Raw genomic sequence first — 20,610 nt, forward strand, 5'->3', positions numbered from 1 at the left:
CAAAAGGATTTATTCGTGCCCTGCGTATATTTTTTATTGTTCAGGAAAGTCGCTCTAGGGCTGTCGGAGTTTCAGGAAAGGACTGAGATCGAAAATCTAAAACTTATGTACTGGTTTTTAGCAGGTAGGTATTATGCCGTGCCTTTCCTATCTAAGGATGCCCAGTAAAAAGTGTTTTCACCTAGCTGGAGCATCATTCAGCCCCGTTGAAGCTTCAAACCTTGTAATCCACTCCCTGGATATGGCGATTCTATGAAGATTTTATTCAAGTTTTCAATACAAGGCTTTAGCTGTAACCTCCTTCGTTAATATCGACGTGGTAGTGGTGGTAGTAAGTTATTTATGGGTTAGTCTCATAAAGTTAATATTTCTTCGGAAGGAGGAATATTAACTTTATGGTTAATCTACAAGGTGACATTTAAGTCGTTGGCATTCTTTTAAAATGAGACTCATGATACAGTACATTCCCCAAATATGAGACAAATCAATTATGAAAATCTTAATCTACCTACCTACTTACTTATTGCTCTAACAATTGGATGATAATGTGTCTCACTATGCAGCATTTTCTATCAGCATTCCTTAAGTTAATAGGTAGGTAAAAGGTAAAATATCATTTCAGATCAGCGTGTAATTTTGTATCTTTGATAACTAAGCTTAAGTTAAATCATTTTATGCAGGCAGCCAGGTAGACCACTTACTACTATAACGTTGCTTTTGATTGTTGTAAATTACACATAAACATAAGTAAGCCACAGGAAAATTGTCATCCCGTAACGATTTGTATCTTACCTAAATTATGGGTGCTGGTTACTAAGAGACGCATATGCTCAGCATCATTACATACCAGACTGAAAGCTCTTCTAAATCTCCAAACAGTTTACATAAATTAATAGGTTAGACTTAAGTACCTAGTTAGAATAATGGCGTCGAAATACTTTAAGTAAATTAGCACATAATATGTTGTATGTTTTAAATCGCTTTGCCCATATAGCGTAGCTGCCGGTGGTGAGCGGGCCGTGTACTCTCATTAAAACTTTCCTCAGGCTGGCTCGCACGTGTTTTTAATTTTTATCGAGAGCACTCGTTACGAGCGTGCGGCTTCGGCTGCTTTGATTGCGGTAATGACGTCTCTCTGCCCGGCTGTTCTCCGCTCTCGCCACTCTACGAATACCGCGCACTATCTTCAAATAATAATTTCTTTTCAATTTCATGATGTAGGTACCTACTGGACATTTTAATTACTAAGCTTAATATTTTTCAGATTCGTTAAAAATTTGCGCTCTGAGATGTTTACTTATTCGTTATAATATTATCATGTACCTAATATGAGTGTCCCTGAAGTGTCTGTAAGAGATCGCTTTTAGCTACAGAACCGCCTGAATCGGGCCGTTTGACTTTCAATTTGTATTTCTTGCGTTCACTTTTAAGGATCTAGTTTAGATCAACATTGGTGATAAGTAACTGTCTTATCTTTAATCAATGTCTTCCTTTATTTAACAGCTAACTAAATAAAAGAAATATTTAAGTAATGGCTTTAGGCTTCCCATAATAGATTCATCTAGTTTTGCGTATTATCTGCTAGTCTGCTACGAATGCAGCCAACAGAAGCAACAAATCCTCTTAGCACGGTCACTGCCGCGCGGCCGGCTGCTCCGACCCTGCTAGCCCGCGCAAGCAACTCTAATGGATTTTTCATGTCGATTGAACACGGCATAGGTATGCGTGCAAGATAATCGAATATTTTAAAACAAACAATCCGAGTTTCCAGAGCTTTGTCTATACTTATAATAAATCTGTAGAGAGATCAATTCTGTACATGAAATATATTTTCAAAATAACTATCAGGGGGTGATTAGTGATCGATACTGATGCCAAAAATGCAATCAGTAAAATTTTTGTCTGTCTGTCTGTCTGTCCGTCTGTATGTTCCTCTGTTCTGTAGAAACAAAAACTACTCGACGGATTTTAACGAAACTTGGTACAATTATTCTTCATACTCCTGGGCAGGTTATAGTATACTTAGGAATTCCCACGGGAACACGAATTAGAGGGAAAATCCTTTTGTATGAAAAATCTAAACCGCTAGACGCTTGAAATTTGGCATGTAGGTACCTTAATAAACTTAAAGCTTAGTTACAACAAGGAATTCTCGAAATTCCCACGGGAACGGGAATTATCGGGAAAATCCTTTTGTATGAAAAATCTAAACCGCTTAAGTTAGACGCTTGAAATTTGGCATGCAGGTACCTTAGTAAACTTAAAGCTTAGTTACAACAGGATATTGCAAATTCCCACGGGAACGGGAGTTAGCGGGTAAAAACATTTGTATGAAAAAATCTAAACCGCGTAAGATAGATGAAGGGGGTAAAAAAGGATCCACGCGTACGAAGTCGCGGGCGGCCGCTAGTTTTGAATAAGATAAGATAGAATGGTAAATTTTAGATGCAGTTTGCTCATCTAACAAAATATGTGACCAGAATACCTATCACGTCGACTTTTAACAAACATTTAGAGACTAGATTAAATATTTTATACAAGGGCCATTCTTATTCTTACGCATTTTTGTGTGAGATGTAAGAATAGCATATGTTTTTAAAGAAAATCAGTGCACTGTATATTAATTTACTTAGTAAAATACCTCTATTAACTAGGCCCAATATCATTTTTATCATAAAACTATTAGAAGAATATTTAAAAAAATTACAAGTCCAAAATGTCACGGACCGTGTAGTGTGAGATTCCCGGATTTGGACATACAATATTTTTTTCTGAAGAGATGTTATGTTATTTTGATAAATATTACAGTAATTATGCAAGATTAATACATGTTATATAAGATTGTTAAAAATTTATACCAATAATAATTACCATTTTTGATTTTGAACACCAAACATTGTGTGAGCAGTTTTTGTGTCACAACCACGTGCGCCACTTTAAATATGCGTAACTCGGTAAAAAAACTATCTTTGATATTTGACATCCCTTGCTAAGTTTTTCTAGAACAGTAACATTGTCATCTTATTAGATTTGCAAATGGCTGAACGTAGTGAGTGAGCCGCAAAAAAATATTTCCTATTTATTTGAAAAAAGGGACAACCATAACACGTCCATCCCGTGTACGATTTTTAAAGGTAGGTATCAATGTCACGCTATTGTATAAAACATAATTATGTACCTCATGCAGTATAGTTTCAGATAATTGCACAAGATCTGCTAATTCACAGATAGTTTTTTGGATATATCGGACACGTTCCAAATTGTCACGGCCATGGTATTAAAAATGTGTCACTACCGCAAACTATTTAAGTACATGGTCGTGACATTACAACGCGTGGTTGTGACATTCTATTTTTATTATTTTAATAGTTTTTGTTGTTCTGCTAAATTATTTTGTGTATTGTGCAATTTTTAGGAGTAGCCTTTTAGTAAGTGTACTTATTTTTCGCTAGTATGATTTTCTAGATGCCACGAAGGAAATTTTATTGCACTTTCTCATTTCTGCAGTAATATCAAATTTTACTGAGACAGCTCCCGGTAAAGGCCCTGCAGAGGTGGTCGGAGTTGTTTTAAAAGGAATTGCTATTAACCATATTTTTAGTGGTACGGTGACTATGAAACATGTATAAGTTGTCAAAACCAACTGTTATGTGAATCCTACAGAAATCTCATTTGATACTCAATTAGGTACCTACTGTGTTTAAGATTTACTAATTTGTTAAGCATATTATCATATCGAAACCATGTAGGTAGCATATCGGAAGCATGATCAGATAGTGCTAATAATAAAAAGTCTATTTTTTTATTATCTAGTAGATATATTAACTACCTGACGGTATTTTCGATCTCAATTTTAATTAAATTTTTGGATGTTCAGAAAAAAGTACATATTACCAAATAACACCTTTGTTGATGAAACGAATTTAGTGTATTTTATTGTTAATCAATTTGAACTATTATGATATAAATTTAACAACATAAATATTATTATTTACAGTAAAAATGTAAAACTGTCACATCCGTGTCATGGAGTGTCACAGCCGTGTTTACGTAGGCTATTTTGTTTCCTTTCCGAGGGCTTTAAGGTTGTCCATATACATCAAAAGTATGCTTTTGGTTTATACTTTCGATACACATCGCAAAAAGTTAAAAAAAAATCTTTAATTTTTTTAAAAAATTTGGCACAAATTTAAGAATGGCCCACAAAAGAGTTGGTGGTGATACATAATAAAGTATCTACTTAGTTATGTTCCTAGATTATCAGTGTCGTTGATAATAACAAACGATGACAGTTTTTTTTATGCATGACAAGGCAGGTTCGTTCGTTCGTTTCAGCCAAATGACGTCCACTGCTGGACAGAGGCCTCCTCCAAGGTTTTCCACAATGAACGGTCCTGCGCTGCCCGCATCCAGGCTCTTCCCACGACCTTCACCAGATCGTCGTTCCACCTAGTAGGAGGCCTGGTAGACAAGGCAGGTATTTGACCGCAATCGCAGCCAACCTATTAGGTTGTAGATACGCAAAACATCTAAACACGTTTCAACGGTCAAAGTGATTTTGTGGCTCTCTTCAGGCCATTAATAATAATCATTAGGATTGATAACGTCGGCTTATTGCACTGCCTTCAGTCCCGCGCCGCAAATTATGACATTAATTTTATAATTATTGTGTAGAGCACAAAAGAGCGGGGCGCACAAAAAACACGTAAGCTCCTTCCATTGTTGGGCGGGAAAACAATGAATGATTGTTCAAAACTGGTTGGGAAATGACTCGGGGAAACTGTCGCAGCGTACTTTGATGTAAACGAGCCCCGAGCGCAGCAGAAACGCGTAAGTAGCTGAAGACAGTGAAAAATGTTTTTGACATGGTAACTTTTACATCTCTAATTGCATTATGAAAGAAGGAATAACTTAGGTATTATGTGGTACATTTACAAATAATATGATTTGTAAAAAAGAAAATTTAAGAGTTATTGAAAGAAAAATTACTATGAAAAAGTGAAAATATGTGTGAAACTATTCGTGTAGCAAACCGTTAGCTATTTGCAACATTTAAACTTAAAATAATTTTCAGATTTACAGGGAGCTTGTATATACGTCGTTCCATAATAGACTTCCATTCTTTGTAAAACAACATAGGTTGAGGTAAAATACACTGTGATGTAAGTGACGAAACCATAACGTCCGGGAATATTATCTGAGAATAGATTGTGCCTCAACATGGGCTAGATATTCCTAGGTGCAGACTAGTCAACGTCGACTGACAACATTCTCCGTTGTCTTGATTAATGTAGAGCTGTATGGTGCACAGACCATCTTTGCTACAAGCTGAATGATCAATTTATGGTTTCAAGACAAAGTTCAGTCTCGAGAAGCTGATGACCTCAAAAACGTTGCCCGTTCTAGGTATTCACAAGGCAATTGACACCATTATCCAATACTTCTGACTTGATTCAGGCCCTGCAAAACCTGATTGGTAGTTATTATAGAGTTAGAAGCCATTACAGGTACTTATGGGTGACGTAGACAATTTTTGGTCGGTTTCGAGTCGATTAAGTCTATATCTACAGTTTTCCGTCTAATTTATAAACGTAGCGAAGCGGTCACGATATTAAATCCGTCATAAATGTTACATTGTCTGCGCAACTACTTAGTTAATCAATGACTGAGGTATCCGCCTCGTAATTATTGCCCGTGATATGCTGCGATAATGTGTTAATTACAACTTGTTCATAATTAACACTGACGATGCCATTTTAATTGAAGGCCATGAAGATTCCTTCTTTTATATAAAGCTAAGCGAGCAGTCATGGGGGCTACTGGCGTGTGGATGGCCCACCGCCATGATCTGGACCATATTGGCAATAATATTTGCATTTGCTATACTTGGAAACACTAAAGAAACGCTGGTAAGTCAGAACTTATAAAATTATATCCCATGCGTGCCATTTATAGTTCGTGGTGTGTATCTACAAACAATTATACAAACATTCTTACCTGTTACACCTATAGGTACGGAAGTAAGATCCTTATTTTTCTAAAAATAACTTCATAACTCAGTCCCATTTTTTTCTGAAATTATATTATTTTTTTATGAAATACGTCACGGTAGATAAGTTACAGCCACAAGTGCTCTACTTATTTATTTTACTATAAAAATGCCATAAAATAATAAACATTTGCATTTAATCTAGACTATTTTACTTTATTATCAGCGATTAACGACAGCCGTAAAGTGTACTCACGTAATCACACAGTTGCTATAGTATATATGCATTTCTCTTTTGCTATAACTTACAGAATGATGCCAATTTTATTATTAAGGAGGTTTAATAATATCTGTTTAATGCATCATTGGTTCCTGATATTAAAACAAGTGAACATCACCAAATACAAAACAAAGCACCGATATCTTTTTGTGAATATAAATGTAGAGCTTTAACTATTCAAGAGTAGGCAGGTCTCTTATTACTATTCAGTTGCCAGTGTGCTCTCCTCTGTTGATCTACATGCGTTGCCTTTGTGAACACCGTAGGGGAAATAAGTCGTTCCAATATTAAAAATGAGATAACATTCTCAAAGAAAATATTAAGTCGTGATTCCACCGGGACCTACCCAATGCGCATCAACTTGTATCATAACGTTAAATATTCATTTAACTTGCGTGGGTTTGTCTCCACTGTCGTTTTTACCTTTCTAAGCTAGGTTACTAGCCACGTTAATGTTGAGGCTTAGGCAACAGACTGTTTGTTTAATAAAGTAGGTACGTACCTATTTAATATTTTGGGCAAGTTTTCTCTAGTATTTTATTTGTACCAATATTTATCGTTACAATTCGTATATTTATACGTCTCAGTAAAATATCTTAATATTATCTCTCGTGTAGGTGGTAAGTACTTATTAACGGAGACCGCATGTTAGTTGTCAGATCTGCTCAGAATTGTTGCTTGTTATTTTCGGGCAGTCAGTTGGTAGGTAGGTACACATGGAGAGTTTTCAATTTTTTCTACTCACTCTTTTAATTCAACTGCCTTCATTTTCTTCCTCCGATCATCGTATCTAGAGGGGCAATTATCTAACTATATACTTAGATTAATAAAACCTAGATAGATAGTCAGTGCACGAAAGGTGAGGCAGATTTTAGTAAGCCAGAATGGCTTACTCGTAAACGTCACATGAACTGTCAAAGTGAAAAATTGGTAAACACGTCCGACGACTTTTAATTAATTAAGACGGTTTGTGCTGTGAAAGGGTGTCTAAATACATCAGAAAAACTAAAGAAAGTGACCAGTGTTACATTTCATAAGTAAGTACTACGATTCGACGCGTATTTTGCTTGAATTTGGCTTTCAAAAATTAAATACGGGAATGATACCAGTAACAAGAAAATTTATTTCCCAATTGTTCGCCGTACAAATACACTTCCTTTTTTATGAAATCGAGACTTTTCAGTCGATTTATCTTATTGTAATTATGTAGGTACTTTGAATTCAATAAATAAGTAAGTACATGATGCGTTTTGTTTTTGTTAGTTATAAAATAATTAAAAACGTATTAAAAATTTCCCTACTTTCGGGAAAATCGCCTTCACTGTCTACACTCCCCAACAAAATTGACACTAATGACATAAGATTTTTGCCTCACTCTTGACGAAGCGTTTGTATGAAGACTATCCATCTAGGTTTTATTAATCTAAGACTATATAGCACTAGACCACGGAAGCGTTTGTCAAATACCATAAAACAAAATAAACAATAATAATATCATACTTAAGTATTATTTAGTTTTACAATGAGGCTCTACATATTATATTAAGAAGTAGTTAGGCAAGTTGAGTTCAAGTACTTCAACTTATTGCCAGTATTAGATACTGAAATTTCATATTTTCTAAAGTCTTCATAAAGGTGCTTATTAGGGAGGGATACAATTTACGAGTAAAATGAGTTATCAATCCGAAGCTATGTCAATCCCAGAAGAAGTTATCCGATCAGCGCCAAAATTGATGAACTATACAGACGTTGCTGAAATCATTTGACACAATCAATATCGCCGACCAAGCCGACACGCGTGGCGTCGTGTGTCATTGGAGCCCCGTGCGCGGCAAGTGCATTAGGTATGCAGGCAAAGACATTGAGCAATAGTGTCGCTGTCTCCCGCCGGCACTCATCCATCAGCTTGCCAGCCGCACAGTAGTTTGATTTTAAAAAAAGGTGGACATACGATCGAAAGTCATAATTTCACCGAAACAAAAATTGTTTTGGATAGCATTTTGAATGCTGATCAACATTTGTCATTATGCATTTTTCGATAAAACGAGCCTTTCATGCTTAAAAAAAATATGACAAGAAAATTTGTATGGAGAAAAATCTTTTTTATTTTTTTTCTGGCTACTGTTGCAAACTGTAGCGGTCAAACCTTATGTAGTCGTAAGTACCTATAGTGCCTAACATTACTACATAAATACTTTTTGCGGGCACGCGCGGCCAAGCGAGTAATGGACATGCAAAATTTGAAATATTTTTATTTATTCATTATTGATTTTAATGCACTTAAAGCAATTATTAATAGATAAATATACTTAGTCTAACTTACTACAGCCCCCTATTACCTCATTTCACGCTAAAACCTTTCAAACTAGAACCTAAGTTTGTAGGTACTAGGTAGTCTAAGTTGTTTTTATTGTCATTATAATATTCACTACTGGTCTACTGGTTATCGTGTAAGATAGATTACGTCGATATCAACCCTTTACCCAGGTATATACCTACTTCTTGGCACTTATAATACCGACATACATGATTAAAAAAAGTCTTCCAGCAAGAACCCTTGACTTCAATGGTTATGAAAGATTTTTTAACTTTCTAAAGTAGTCCTGAATAGATCCTTAAATCATTTTGACTGTCATAATCGATTACAGTAGGTAGTGGGTTCAGTAAGGGTTGCAACCCATATAGTAAACAATACATTTTTATGGCTCTCCATTCAGTTAGTCAAATAATTCCATCATAAATGGAAATATCCGTAACCCTCTTCTACACATTATTCATTATTCATCATCCATCATCATTTCAACTATAGAACGTCCACTGCTGAACATAGGCCTCCCCCAATGATTTCCACAATGGCCGCTTGGTGGTGCCCTGCATCCAGCGCCTTCCTGCTACCTTTATGAGGTCGTCGGTCCACCTTGTAGGTGAACGTCCTACGCTGCGCTTTCCGGTACGTGGCTTCCATTCCAGAACCTTGCTGCCCCATCGGCCATTAGTTCTGCGTACTATGTGCCCTGCCCATTGTCACTTTAGCTTGCTAGTCCGTTGGGCTATGTCAACGACTTTGGTTCGTTTACGGATCTCCTCCTCATTTCTGATTCGATCTTGTAAAGAAACACCGAGCATAGCCCTCTCCATAGCACGTTGTGCAATTTTGAGCTTAAATTGTATAAGGCCTATATTGAGAGGCCACGTTTCTGAGCCGTGTTGCACACATTACAATACACACATTATTGCAGATCCATTATGTACGCCTCTACCTATAGTTTTATATGCCAGCTAACGTACACAAAAACTGCTGATACATGGTGCAGATAATGTGTTAACATTTTGGTGTACCTACCTACTGCAAACCTGCCTATTGGATTCTTTCGGAAAAAGTAAGTATGTGAGTGACTTTGATTATTTTGGACACTGATCAAGATAAGTAAATAGGCTAAAATATCTTTTTTTGATTGTTTTTCGAACGAAGATAATATTTGAAGACATGAATGGAAGAAGGTGATAAATGTCGAATTTCAGATTTTTCTCAGTTCGATGATTGGGTAAAGGTATGCTTTATGTTTGAGGCTACTTATAAAGGTGTTATGTACGTTATCTTTTTAGACGAAGGGAAAGAAACTTACACCTCTATAAAGGAGCCAAAAAAAAGAATATTTTTGCGAAAGTATAAGACTATTCAACAGAAGAACTGGAAATTACAGTTCTATCAAAATTGAAACTATCCCACTAGCTACTGTAATCGATTATGACAGTCAAAATGATTTAAGGTTCTATTCAGGACTACTCTAGAAAGTTAAAAAATCTTTCATAACCATTGAAGTCAAGGGTTCTTGCTGGAAGACTTTTTTTAATCATGTATGTCGGTATTATAAGTGCCAAAAAGTAGGTATATACCTAGGTAAAGGGTTGATATCGACCTAATCTATCTTACACGATAACCAGTAGACCAGTAGTGAATATTATAATGACAATAAAAACAACTTAGACTACCTAGTACCTACAAACTTAGGTTCTAGTTTGAAAGGTTTTAGCGTGAAATGAGGTAATAGGGGGCTGTAGTAAGTTAGACTAAGTATATTTATCTATTAATAATTGCTGTAAGTGCATTAAAATCAATAATGAATAAATAAAAATATTTCAAATTTTGCATGTCCATTACTCGCTTGGCCGCGCGTGCCCGCAAAAAGTATTTAAGTAGTAATGTTAGGCACCATAGGTACTTACGACTACATAAGGTTTGACCGCTACAGTTTGCAACAGTAGCCAGAAAAAAAATAAAAAAGATTTTTCTCCATACAAATTTTCTTGTCATATTTTTTTTAAGCATGAAAGGCTCGTTTTATCGAAAAATGTATAATGACAAATGTTGATCAGCATTCAAAATGCAATCCAAAACAATTTTTGTTTCGGTGAAATTATGACTTTCGATCGTATGTCCACCTATTTTTAATATCAAACTACTGTGAGCCGGTAGGCGGTCTACTGACACAATCATAAACTACCGCGAAGGACAACTTGTCCACAATATGGGACAAATATGGCAGCAAAGCTTTTTCCATAATACATTTCTACGATATAAACTTTCAATTTTTATCGTTTCTGCATTTTTAGTTAAATGGATTTCAGAGCATAATGTTAAACAAAAAACTATGTTTATCTTAATACAACCATAACCAAAGGATTTATGATATTGTTACGAATTTTTTTCCACGTATTCACAGCTAGGTAGTAAATTATGAAAGTGGCTTATCTTATGTTGTGATGGAACAACAAGAGCGCTTTCACGTGTCGACGCCTTGTACCTTTTTGTGAAACGAAATAATTTGAATGGTTTTCCTTATAGGGTTCGCAGACGAGATTTGTTGTGGCGTGTTTTGTAACTGTAATATACCTAAATCTTATTTCAGGAACTCAGTGACGAAATCAAAGAAATAATACAACATGTTCATAACGAGTGCGTCGGTAAGACCGGGGTCGCCGAGGGTGAGTTTATATTTTTCCTTTGTGCGGCTCGGGGATGCTTGTGACGTAAAACAATCGCGGATTTGTCTTACCACCGAGGGCCTAAATAGGCTGAGCCTTCAAGATGGCATTTATTTGTTTTGAAAGCTTGACTCTTAAATAATTAGATCCACATATCATACAAACAAAACTGAACTCGTATAGCTAGTAGGTATATGCAGCATAATGGCATGACTAAAAAATGTTACTTAGAACTGGGAATCTAAATTAGAAAATAAACAATGTAAAGACCTATAATACTTCAAGTGACTAGGTCCCGTTTCAGCCCAAATAAAATAATACAATTTAATAAGTAGGTACCTACTTAAAATGCCTTGAACTCTAGTACAAAAGTAATGTGTTAAGTAGTATCTTAAGTATCCACTTTTAAGTGTACACACATTAAAACCCTTTATTCTTGCCCCCAGAGGATATACAGAATTGCGAAAAAGGCATATTTAAGGAAGACAAGAAATTGAAGTGCTATATGTTTTGCCTGATGGAGGAAGCGAACCTCGTGAGTTTTCTGTCTTTTGTTTATTTCTCTCTTCACCGTCCCGGCTCCGCGAAATTAGATACAAACATGAGTTTAATTTATTTTTAATTCAATTCGTTTGCTCCGCTTTCAAAGGTATGCTACGGTTAAACGGATAATATCCCGTTTGCTTTTTGTGTTTGCGTTGGTATTCATTTTCAGGTGGATTCTTGTTTGAACGTAGATTAGTTAGTAGCTTGTTTTACTTAAGAAATTAATAATAAGATGTATCTAACGTTTATGATATGTTTGTGTACAGGTGGAGGACGATGGTTCGGTTGATTATGACATGGTCGTCAGTATAATCCCAGAGCAGTACACGGAGAGGGCCAAGAACATGATATTTTCGTGCAAACATCTCGGCAAGTATAGATATCTGCATACTAAGTAGGTGATGTAACTACGAGTATGCTCTCAACTTCGTGCTCCGCCTGAAAATAGTTTTTCACAGTGGATTACCTACAACCTAAATTAAAAACTTGTATGTACTCACATACAAGATTTTTTTTATGTTGTGTGCTGAAAAACCTTAAACTCCGCTTAGTGGTTTCAGGTTTCAAAATATGTATATTTATTTTTTTACTTATTTTAGTTACCTACTAAGTACCTGCCTTTAAAAGAATCCTGGTACTATTTATTTTTTCACTGTACAGAATCACATTAGCTTAAGCTTTATTATAAATAAATAAATAAATAAATATCCTTGGACATTTTACACTGCGCTTCTAGTCCCAAACTAAGCAAAGCTTGTACTATGGGTACTAGACAACGGATATAAATATACTTAAATACTTTTTTTTTTTTTTGTAAATACATACATATTATACATAGAAAACACCCAGTCCAATACAAACAAATATGTTCATGCACACAAATGTTTGTACTGTGCGGGAATCGAACCCGCAACCTCCGGAATAGTAGTCCGTTTCGAACCACTACACCAAACGGCCGACTAATTATTTTTAAACCGATTATTAATTAAACCGATTATTTTTGTACTTTTTAGATTCCCCTGACAAGGATAAGTGTCAAAGAGCCTTTGATGTTCACAAATGCTCGTACGATAAGGATCCAGATGTAAGTCAAAATTCCTTATACAACAGTAAAAGTATTATCAATAAGTAGCTAGGATGACCTAGAATAGAAAGCTTACTGGATTATCAACAAATTATTTCTTTTTCAGTTCTACTTCTTATTCTAAGATGATTCCACTCCATCAAATGAAGCTAGCAAGTTGATGGTGACTAAGTAAGTAGGTATACAATAAACGTTTTCAGAAGCATCTTTAAATCTTTGATTTAATATATCTTCCCTGTCCCAGTATAATTTTTATACATTAGTTTAATGACTATAAAATTATTAAAATGTATTTTTTTAGAAACTGTACCAAGAATATTTAACATGATGAGGCATTTTGTAAGCGACAAGAGTTATTGCTGTAAAAGTCATGAAAATGTTTATTAAATACTTTGTGGGAATCAAGCCACAAAATTAGATACACAAGATTTTATCCAACTCCCCAGTGAGAAGAAAATGTTTAGGTACTTGTAAATAAAGACGTAATTTGGCGTTAGCCGGAGGCCTTCAGCCCGTCTATTTTTTATGAAATCTCGCTCGAATTTATTCAGATCTTGAAAGAAGTATAATGCTAAGGAATTAATTTGCTTCACGAGAAATAATTTGTTCGAGGAAAATAAATGAGTTCGAATCTTGTAAAACGCGTAATTGTGATCTTTAGTTAGAATTAAATTCAAAGGAACTCCCATTGCAAGGAGCAATTTGAAAAATCGAGATTGCGGCTACGTCTCCACTTGAATGTTATTTTACGACTTAAAGAACAAGATGCTTTAGGTACTTTTAAGAAATTCATAATGCGGAGATTCTCTTACTTACTTAATATTAAATTTTCAAAGAAAATATTATTCTCCAAAGCAGATTTCTCGTCTTTGTAAACTTTGTTTGGAATACCTACCCTAATTGCTTGCTCGAAGTCAGATGAATTATGAAACATTATAATAATAGAACTGAAACATTTATTTCTTAGTCTTAATAGAAACACAATAGCTAAAGGCAAACATAAATAGTAGAAGAAACGCAACAGTAAGTAGGTTCTGTAAATAAGTAGAAGAAGGTAACTCACAGGTAACGATTTTACCACTCAAATCAATAAAATATTTCAAATTCTTTTCTCATATTGAAAGAATCATAATTTGACAAAGAGTGACAAAGAACTGTTGTTAGGTGGTTTGCTTAAAAATAATGTAATTAGCAAAAGCATTGATGAATTACACATTCAATCCTCGCTATTCTAATTTTAGTATCAAATTGGTTAATAAATCAAATAGACTTATTTGAGAACGACATCAATGTTGATTAGATGTGCCGCGACAATGACGATAACGGCTGCTGATGTGGAAAGTGAACTTAAAAACTCCCGTTACAATAAAAGAGCACGTTATTTAACAGCAAAACGACATTCAAAAGACGGAAAAACCGAGGGTCGGAACATCTGCACATAAAGAGGCAATTTGGAGATTGCCGGGGGCGCGCAACCGCCACGGAGAATTGTACTCAAATGTATTCAAAATTAAAAAAAACGAAGAAAATATTGCTAGGAAATTCATTGCGGCAAAATAAACATCAGTGGTTTGCTCTGAGGTTGCGCCCGGGACACCAGCGGCCGGCGCGGGCCTCGGCGGGCACGCACCCGCAGGTCATTACGCGAAATTAAGAAACCACATTATGGTCTTCTATTTTTTTATCTTTATTTTTTAAATTGATACGATAAATTGGTAAGTTAAAATTTCATTTGAACACATTTTTTTAATATTAATTGGATAAGTTTTCTAGAAATATGATTCTATTATAGGACTCGTAACAAGGAATAGCCACCGGCAAGGTTAAGTGAGTTTATTTTTACAAGGTTCCGTAATTTCGTGGTTTCGGCGAAAATCTAGAGTATGTGCTCAGAGAAGTTCAAACTTTAAGGGAGTGTACTACGGACAATTTTATCCATGAAAGTACTTGAAATAAGTATTTTATGTATCTAAAACTTAATACTGGCAAGACTGAGCAAGTCGAATACGGCAATTTGTCGGCGCGTAATAGCTCTGCGCTGGTCGCGCGGCCGCAACGGCACGTGCGGTGCCTGCCCAGTTAGTGCCGTGCTTTAAAGGCGGTTGCTTCGAAATGCGAAGATAATTTGTGATGATGCCCCAGTCGAACCCGAACGATTAGAGAATAACTTTATGTCCAAATCATCTTCACATTGTCTTACGTAAGGGTACCTTATGAATACTGGGAAGGTTGAACAGTCCGTGGGCGCCGTCGGATACGGCAATTTACGGCGTGTAATGACGCTTGGTTGCGCGGCCGCAACGGCACGTGGGTTGCCTTCCTAGACGCTGGTTAGCGCCGCACTTTCAAATCTAAGACTGGAATTGCAGTTCGAAATTTTAGGATAATGTAAAGAGAATCAGATTTTGACAAACATTGTCTTCTAAATATTATAAAAATATGCTGATCTTAACATATTCATTAAATTAAATTAAATAAATCTCATTTAAAATACTAGGTTCAGAAAAACGTTATAACGTTCGGACATTTTGTACTCGTACTCGCATGTTACCGTAGACAACAGCTACGAGACGATGCGACGTGCTACGAAAGTACGTGGCTACGGCGCTACGGGCTGGCTACGGGTGTGACCGCGAAAATGCGCTGTAATTACTACGAACACGTTCGACAAACATACTTTGGTAACTCCAAATTGCATGGCAGGCTAATTTAATGAAACTACATTAAGTCAATTATTTAAATTAATAATTGTTAAATTAAATTACTATCCATTTAATGTTCACAATTTGAAAAATTTTGCATATTATGTTTACACAAAATATTTGATTAGTTTTCACTAAGTTTTGATCTCTAAATCAAATCACTGCAATAATTATAGTAATAGCACAAATCTATTCTATTATAGTCAAATTGTATGTAAATAAGATTGATTTGACACAAATTATTATGTTGCTATCAAAGAACCGTCGTGTATTCAGTAATGTGAAACAATTTATTGGGGACGTTAGTGAAACAAACCAATTATCCAAATAAATTGAGTTAGCCCGCCGCGGCCTCTCCCGTCATAGTTGCCTCAAAGGCTCACGGTAGCGATGTGATGAGCGCGCCTTGATTCGATTCAAATATGGCAATAATATTGAACCCTACATAAAATACAATCGGTAACACATGACATTTTTTGTACAAAAGTAGTTAATATCAATTGGTATTATAATGTAGCCATGTCCTATTGCCGTATGGCTAAAGTAATCTAAGACATCTTTATCAAGTTTCATCTAAAGCTCGAATATAATGGCTATAGAAATATTTATGCTTCAGTAACCCGTATTCGAAATCGATATTGTCTTCATGATTTTCCACGTAGCTGTTGAGCAACATGCCTCTCTATTTGTTCTCTACCTAGCCTACCCGTGCTTTGAATTTGCCTGCCATAATGATTTGTAGTCGAGATCAGAACACAAACTTTCAAAAAATAATATGATAAGATTTTAAATCTTAGAACAGAACTAACACATTTTCTGGAAGTTATTAAGCTCGGAGTTGATAATCGATTTAGATCTCGATGATTTCCACACCGAAACCTTATCTTGATTGTAAGAACGAGCCAACATCACTACGTCAAAGGAAGCGCGTTATGTTCCTACGGAAAGGTGTTTGTTTCCGAGGCGCGCCGCAAAATGAATATTGATGACTTTATGGGTCCCGGGATGATTTGCTGAAAAATTAGCTTCTTTTCATCGTTTTATTGCCCCCTATCGTTTGGGAAACGGCGGTGATGAAAACAAATACAACCGTTAATTTTGCTTAGTAACCATCAACTGATTTATCACGGATGATATAAAATATTGTTGCTTTTATTACTTTAATTCCCCTAAAGATCTTGATTGAGACAAGGAGGGTTCGTTTAAATGGCAAAGGTATTCGGCTATTTGAGGGGCGAAGGGACAATAATTGCTATCTATAATACTTATTTATATCTTGGTTTCTAAGTTATAAAGGTTCATTGACATCTCAGTACCACAATGACACGATCTTTATTTATAATAATGTATGACATTCATACATAATAAGACGTCCATCAATAGGTAAACATAAAGCAGATTTATTATTCATTACTCCCTATAATGCGGGCCGAATATGCTCTATTAACATGGAACACGTTTGATGGGTGGAGTGTGAATGCATAAATATGTAGTTAGGTTAGGCGGGACACGGACGTGCGTCATCTTGGGCAGCTTTCTGACCGGAAGACACAATTTATATGCTAATGCGGCAAGATACAAGCCCGACGCCGCGCACGCCGCCCGCCGCATCCCGCGATACCAATTCCGTTCGGCTATCATCTCCGAAATATCATTTTGAAACAGCATTTTAATTTAAATTATGAAGCTATTTGAATATGCGTTTGATCTTTGACATTTTTGGAGTTAACTTTCAACTGGTATTATACTCGTATGTATGTTCTATGTTCTTCTTTAAAAGATAATTTTCTTCTGTTTCTTTATGCTAATGAACAATGACAAATGACTTGGATTTTGTAAACCACAATTTCCAAAGAATATAAGAAACTCTTAAAACATCCACAACTTCACGAGCAGCATAGATTTTTAGAATTAAAGTTAAAACTTTCCTTCAGGCACAATCCAGTTAGTAATTTGGTTGCCAGTGCTCAAGAAAACAGTTGTTTCAGCAAATTAGTTTAACTATTTCTTAGTGCCGGTTTTATTAGTATGCAAGGTCAAGAGGCTGTTTACTCGAGGCATGCGTCTAGTTACAGTGATTGCATCTTCATTCAGGAGTCAACCAGTCCAAATGTTGTTCCACAAACCATCTATGAATATTCCGTGATTGGATGTGCTCTTGTTTTCGTGACACATTTCGGTTGAGGTTCAAAAAACATTATTCAAAAACTTCATCTTGAGAAATGTACTAGACAGCTAATTTCAGTGGAATAAAATCTCAAAATCTATACTTATAATAAATCTGTAGAGAGGTCAATTCTGTACATGAAATATATTTTCAAAATAACTATCAGGGGGTGATTAGTGATCGATACTGATGCCAAAAATGCAATCAGTAAAATTTTTGTCTGTCTGTCTGTATGTTCCTTATAGAAACAAAAACTACTCGACGGATTTTAACGAAACTTGGTACAATTATTCTTCATACTCATGGGCAGGTTATAGGATACTTAGGAATTCCCACGGGAACGGGCATTAGCGGGAAAATACTTTTGTATGAAAAATCTAAACCGCTTAAGTTAGACGCTTGAAATTTGGCAAGCAGGTACCTTAGTAAACTTAAAGCTTAGTTATAACAGGATATTGCAAAATTCCTACGGGAACGGGAATTAGCGAGAAAAAACATTTGTATGAAAAAATCTAAGCCACGTAAGATAGACGCTTGAAATTTGGCATGCAGGTACCTTAGTAAATTTAAAGCTTAGTTACAACAGGATATTGCAAAATTCTCACGGGAACGGGAGTAAGCGGGAAAAAACATTTGTATGAAAAAATCTAAACCGCGTAAGTTAGACGCTTAAAATTTGGCATGCAGGTACCTTAGTAAACTTAAAGCTTAGTTACAACAGGATATTGCAAAATTCCCACGGGAACTGGAATTAGCGGGAAATTCCTTTTGTATTACTGACTCACTGACATACCCACGCACAGCCTAAACGGCTAAACGTAGGCACTTGAAATTTATAAGGGACGTAGCTTAGGTACCGTAGAGGTGCACTAAGAAAGAAATTCCCGAAATTCCCACAGGAACAGGAATTACCGGGAAAATCCTTTTGTATGAAAAATCTAAACCGCTTAAGTTAGACACTTGAAATTTGGCATGCAGGTCCCTTAGTAAACTTAAAGCTTAGTTACAACAGGATATTGCGAAATTCCAACGGGAACGGGAGTTAGCGGGAAAAAACATTTGTATGAAAAAATCTAAACCGCGTAAGATAGATGAAGGGGGTAAAACGGGATCCACGCGTACGAAGTCGCGAGCGGCCGCTAGTGTATAATAGATTTTTACGTTTTAGAATTGTTTCTTTATTCTGCATGAATAATATGCTTGTTCATTAAGTAGGTGAATATTCAAAATAAAGTGAAAAAATGCATTATTTTAATGCTTGTCATCTTGAACTGTACAATGTTTTTATAGAATATTCAATAGGCTTAATTAAAACACACGTTTACTCAATTCTTTATAGTGTTTCTGCTGCAACATCAGAAAATTAACTCGCAGTTTCCAAGAATCTGCGCATTGACTCTAAAAATGTCTTGTCCAAATAATATTTCGCTTTGGTGGCTCCGGGTGGCCGCAGCGACCGTTGGCTAAGCCAATTAGTGTCCACTTGGGTAAACACCGGCTCGTTAGCGGACTTGTGTGTTTTATTTAATTCAATTTGCAGGCACCACTGCCACTTATTGATACGACTTTTCTTTGTCCTCGCCTAATTCTGGGCGCAGTGCGCGGAATCACAACAAAGGCTAAATGTTAACCGGACGTGTCCCGGTCGCTGTGGCATTTTAATCACCGAGTTGGATTCGCGTTTGTTGTTTTCATTAGTGATACGGTTAGGTGGCTTTTGACACCTTTTTTGTTTATTTATTCGGAAAAATATGTGCTTTGGCCAGCGAGACGGTTATAGAAGATTTTTCAAAGCGCTTAAAGTAAGTAAATTGATCTACAGAATAATATGTATAGTGACAGTAGTAATATCCACAGATAGAAGAGATCGAACTAGAATAGTTTAGATATTCTAACCACATGCATGTGGTCTTTGCAAAGAAAAATTTTAAATTAATTTCTTTCGTTTTGGAAAATCTACGAAATAATGGTCTATTGTATGTACCTACTTAGTCACTCAATCATTCAGTTTGTCAGGAATGATAATTACTTTCTTTTTATATAAATTTAGAGGCTTTAAAACTTTTTGAAAGATCCCATTTAATGTTATTCAAGTCAGGGGTTACGAGGAGCCCTTTTAGGGCGAAGGGCTGTAAGGAAGGCTGCGTAAGGGTTAACCACTTCGGTTCCTAACGTCCCGAGGTTAATGTGAGTTGTTGCAGGTGTAGTTAATTAAGATTAAACGTTTGATTATCATATTACCGCGTATAACTGGTTGGCAGCGCTCATTTTGTATGCCATAAAAGGTTCTTTATTATTAAAATTAATAATAATGTTAACCTAACGTAGGAATCATTTTCTAATTTCTATCCTCAAAAGATACCATATCCTAATTGTATTGTGGTACTTCACAATGTTGAAAGAAAGATAATATTCACCACTGTCGCAAGGTTTTCCTTTGTGTATTCTTAGTTTGAGAATCCCTTTAAAGTCAGGAAGGATTTAATTATCACAGGGGCATGATAATTAAATTCTTAAAGACTGGGGAGTTTAGATAGCTTCTGGTTTAATTATTAAATGAAATTCTGTATCATTATATCACAGGTACAAAAGTTAAGCCTCAAATAATGAGGTGTGTCATTTTTACCATTGTCCCACTTTAAAGAAGATCAACAGTGATAAGGGTCGAGAGTTGGCGTGTCCCACATCAGCACGCTGCGCTCACTCGACCGTCGCGGGGCGCAGCGGAGGATGTCGCCGTGTCCCGTCCCGTAATCTAGTCCGTGACTTGCAAGTGGAATGCGTGGTTTTATTACCGCGCGCGCCCGCAGTCGCACCCGTCTCGCTGGAGGCAACTAGTGCTGCCAAAAGGTTGGG

At 36.0% G+C, this 20,610-nt stretch overlaps 1 protein-coding gene across 1 annotated transcript; it reads left to right on the plus strand.

Moving 5' to 3' along the window:
- Positions 1-5,819: 5,819 nt before the first annotated feature.
- LOC135075667 (general odorant-binding protein 83a-like) lies at positions 5,820-13,092 on the plus strand. The gene is made up of 6 exons (XM_063970085.1): positions 5,820-5,909; positions 11,180-11,255; positions 11,702-11,790; positions 12,068-12,170; positions 12,815-12,885; positions 12,992-13,092. The coding sequence occupies exons 1-6, from the start codon at positions 5,844-5,846 to the stop codon at positions 13,007-13,009; spliced, it is 423 nt and encodes a 140-aa protein (XP_063826155.1). The 5' UTR covers positions 5,820-5,843; the 3' UTR covers positions 13,010-13,092.
- Positions 13,093-20,610: the final 7,518 nt, after the last annotated feature.

Source organism: Ostrinia nubilalis, chromosome 1, assembly GCF_963855985.1.
Source record: "Ostrinia nubilalis chromosome 1, ilOstNubi1.1, whole genome shotgun sequence".
NCBI classification, from domain to species: domain Eukaryota; kingdom Metazoa; phylum Arthropoda; class Insecta; order Lepidoptera; family Crambidae; genus Ostrinia; species Ostrinia nubilalis.

Bases quoted from the DNA above. Each gene is read 5' to 3' on its own strand.
- LOC135075667 (XM_063970085.1), top strand. From the start codon at position 5,844: ATGATCTGGACCATATTGGCAATAATATTTGCATTTGCTATACTTGGA. The intron at 5,910-11,179 runs GTAAGTCAGAAC...ATCTTATTTCAG, and splicing joins GAAACACTAAAGAAACGCTG to GAACTCAGTGACGAAATCAA. The intron at 12,171-12,814 runs GCAAGTATAGAT...TGTACTTTTTAG, and splicing joins ATTTTCGTGCAAACATCTCG to ATTCCCCTGACAAGGATAAG.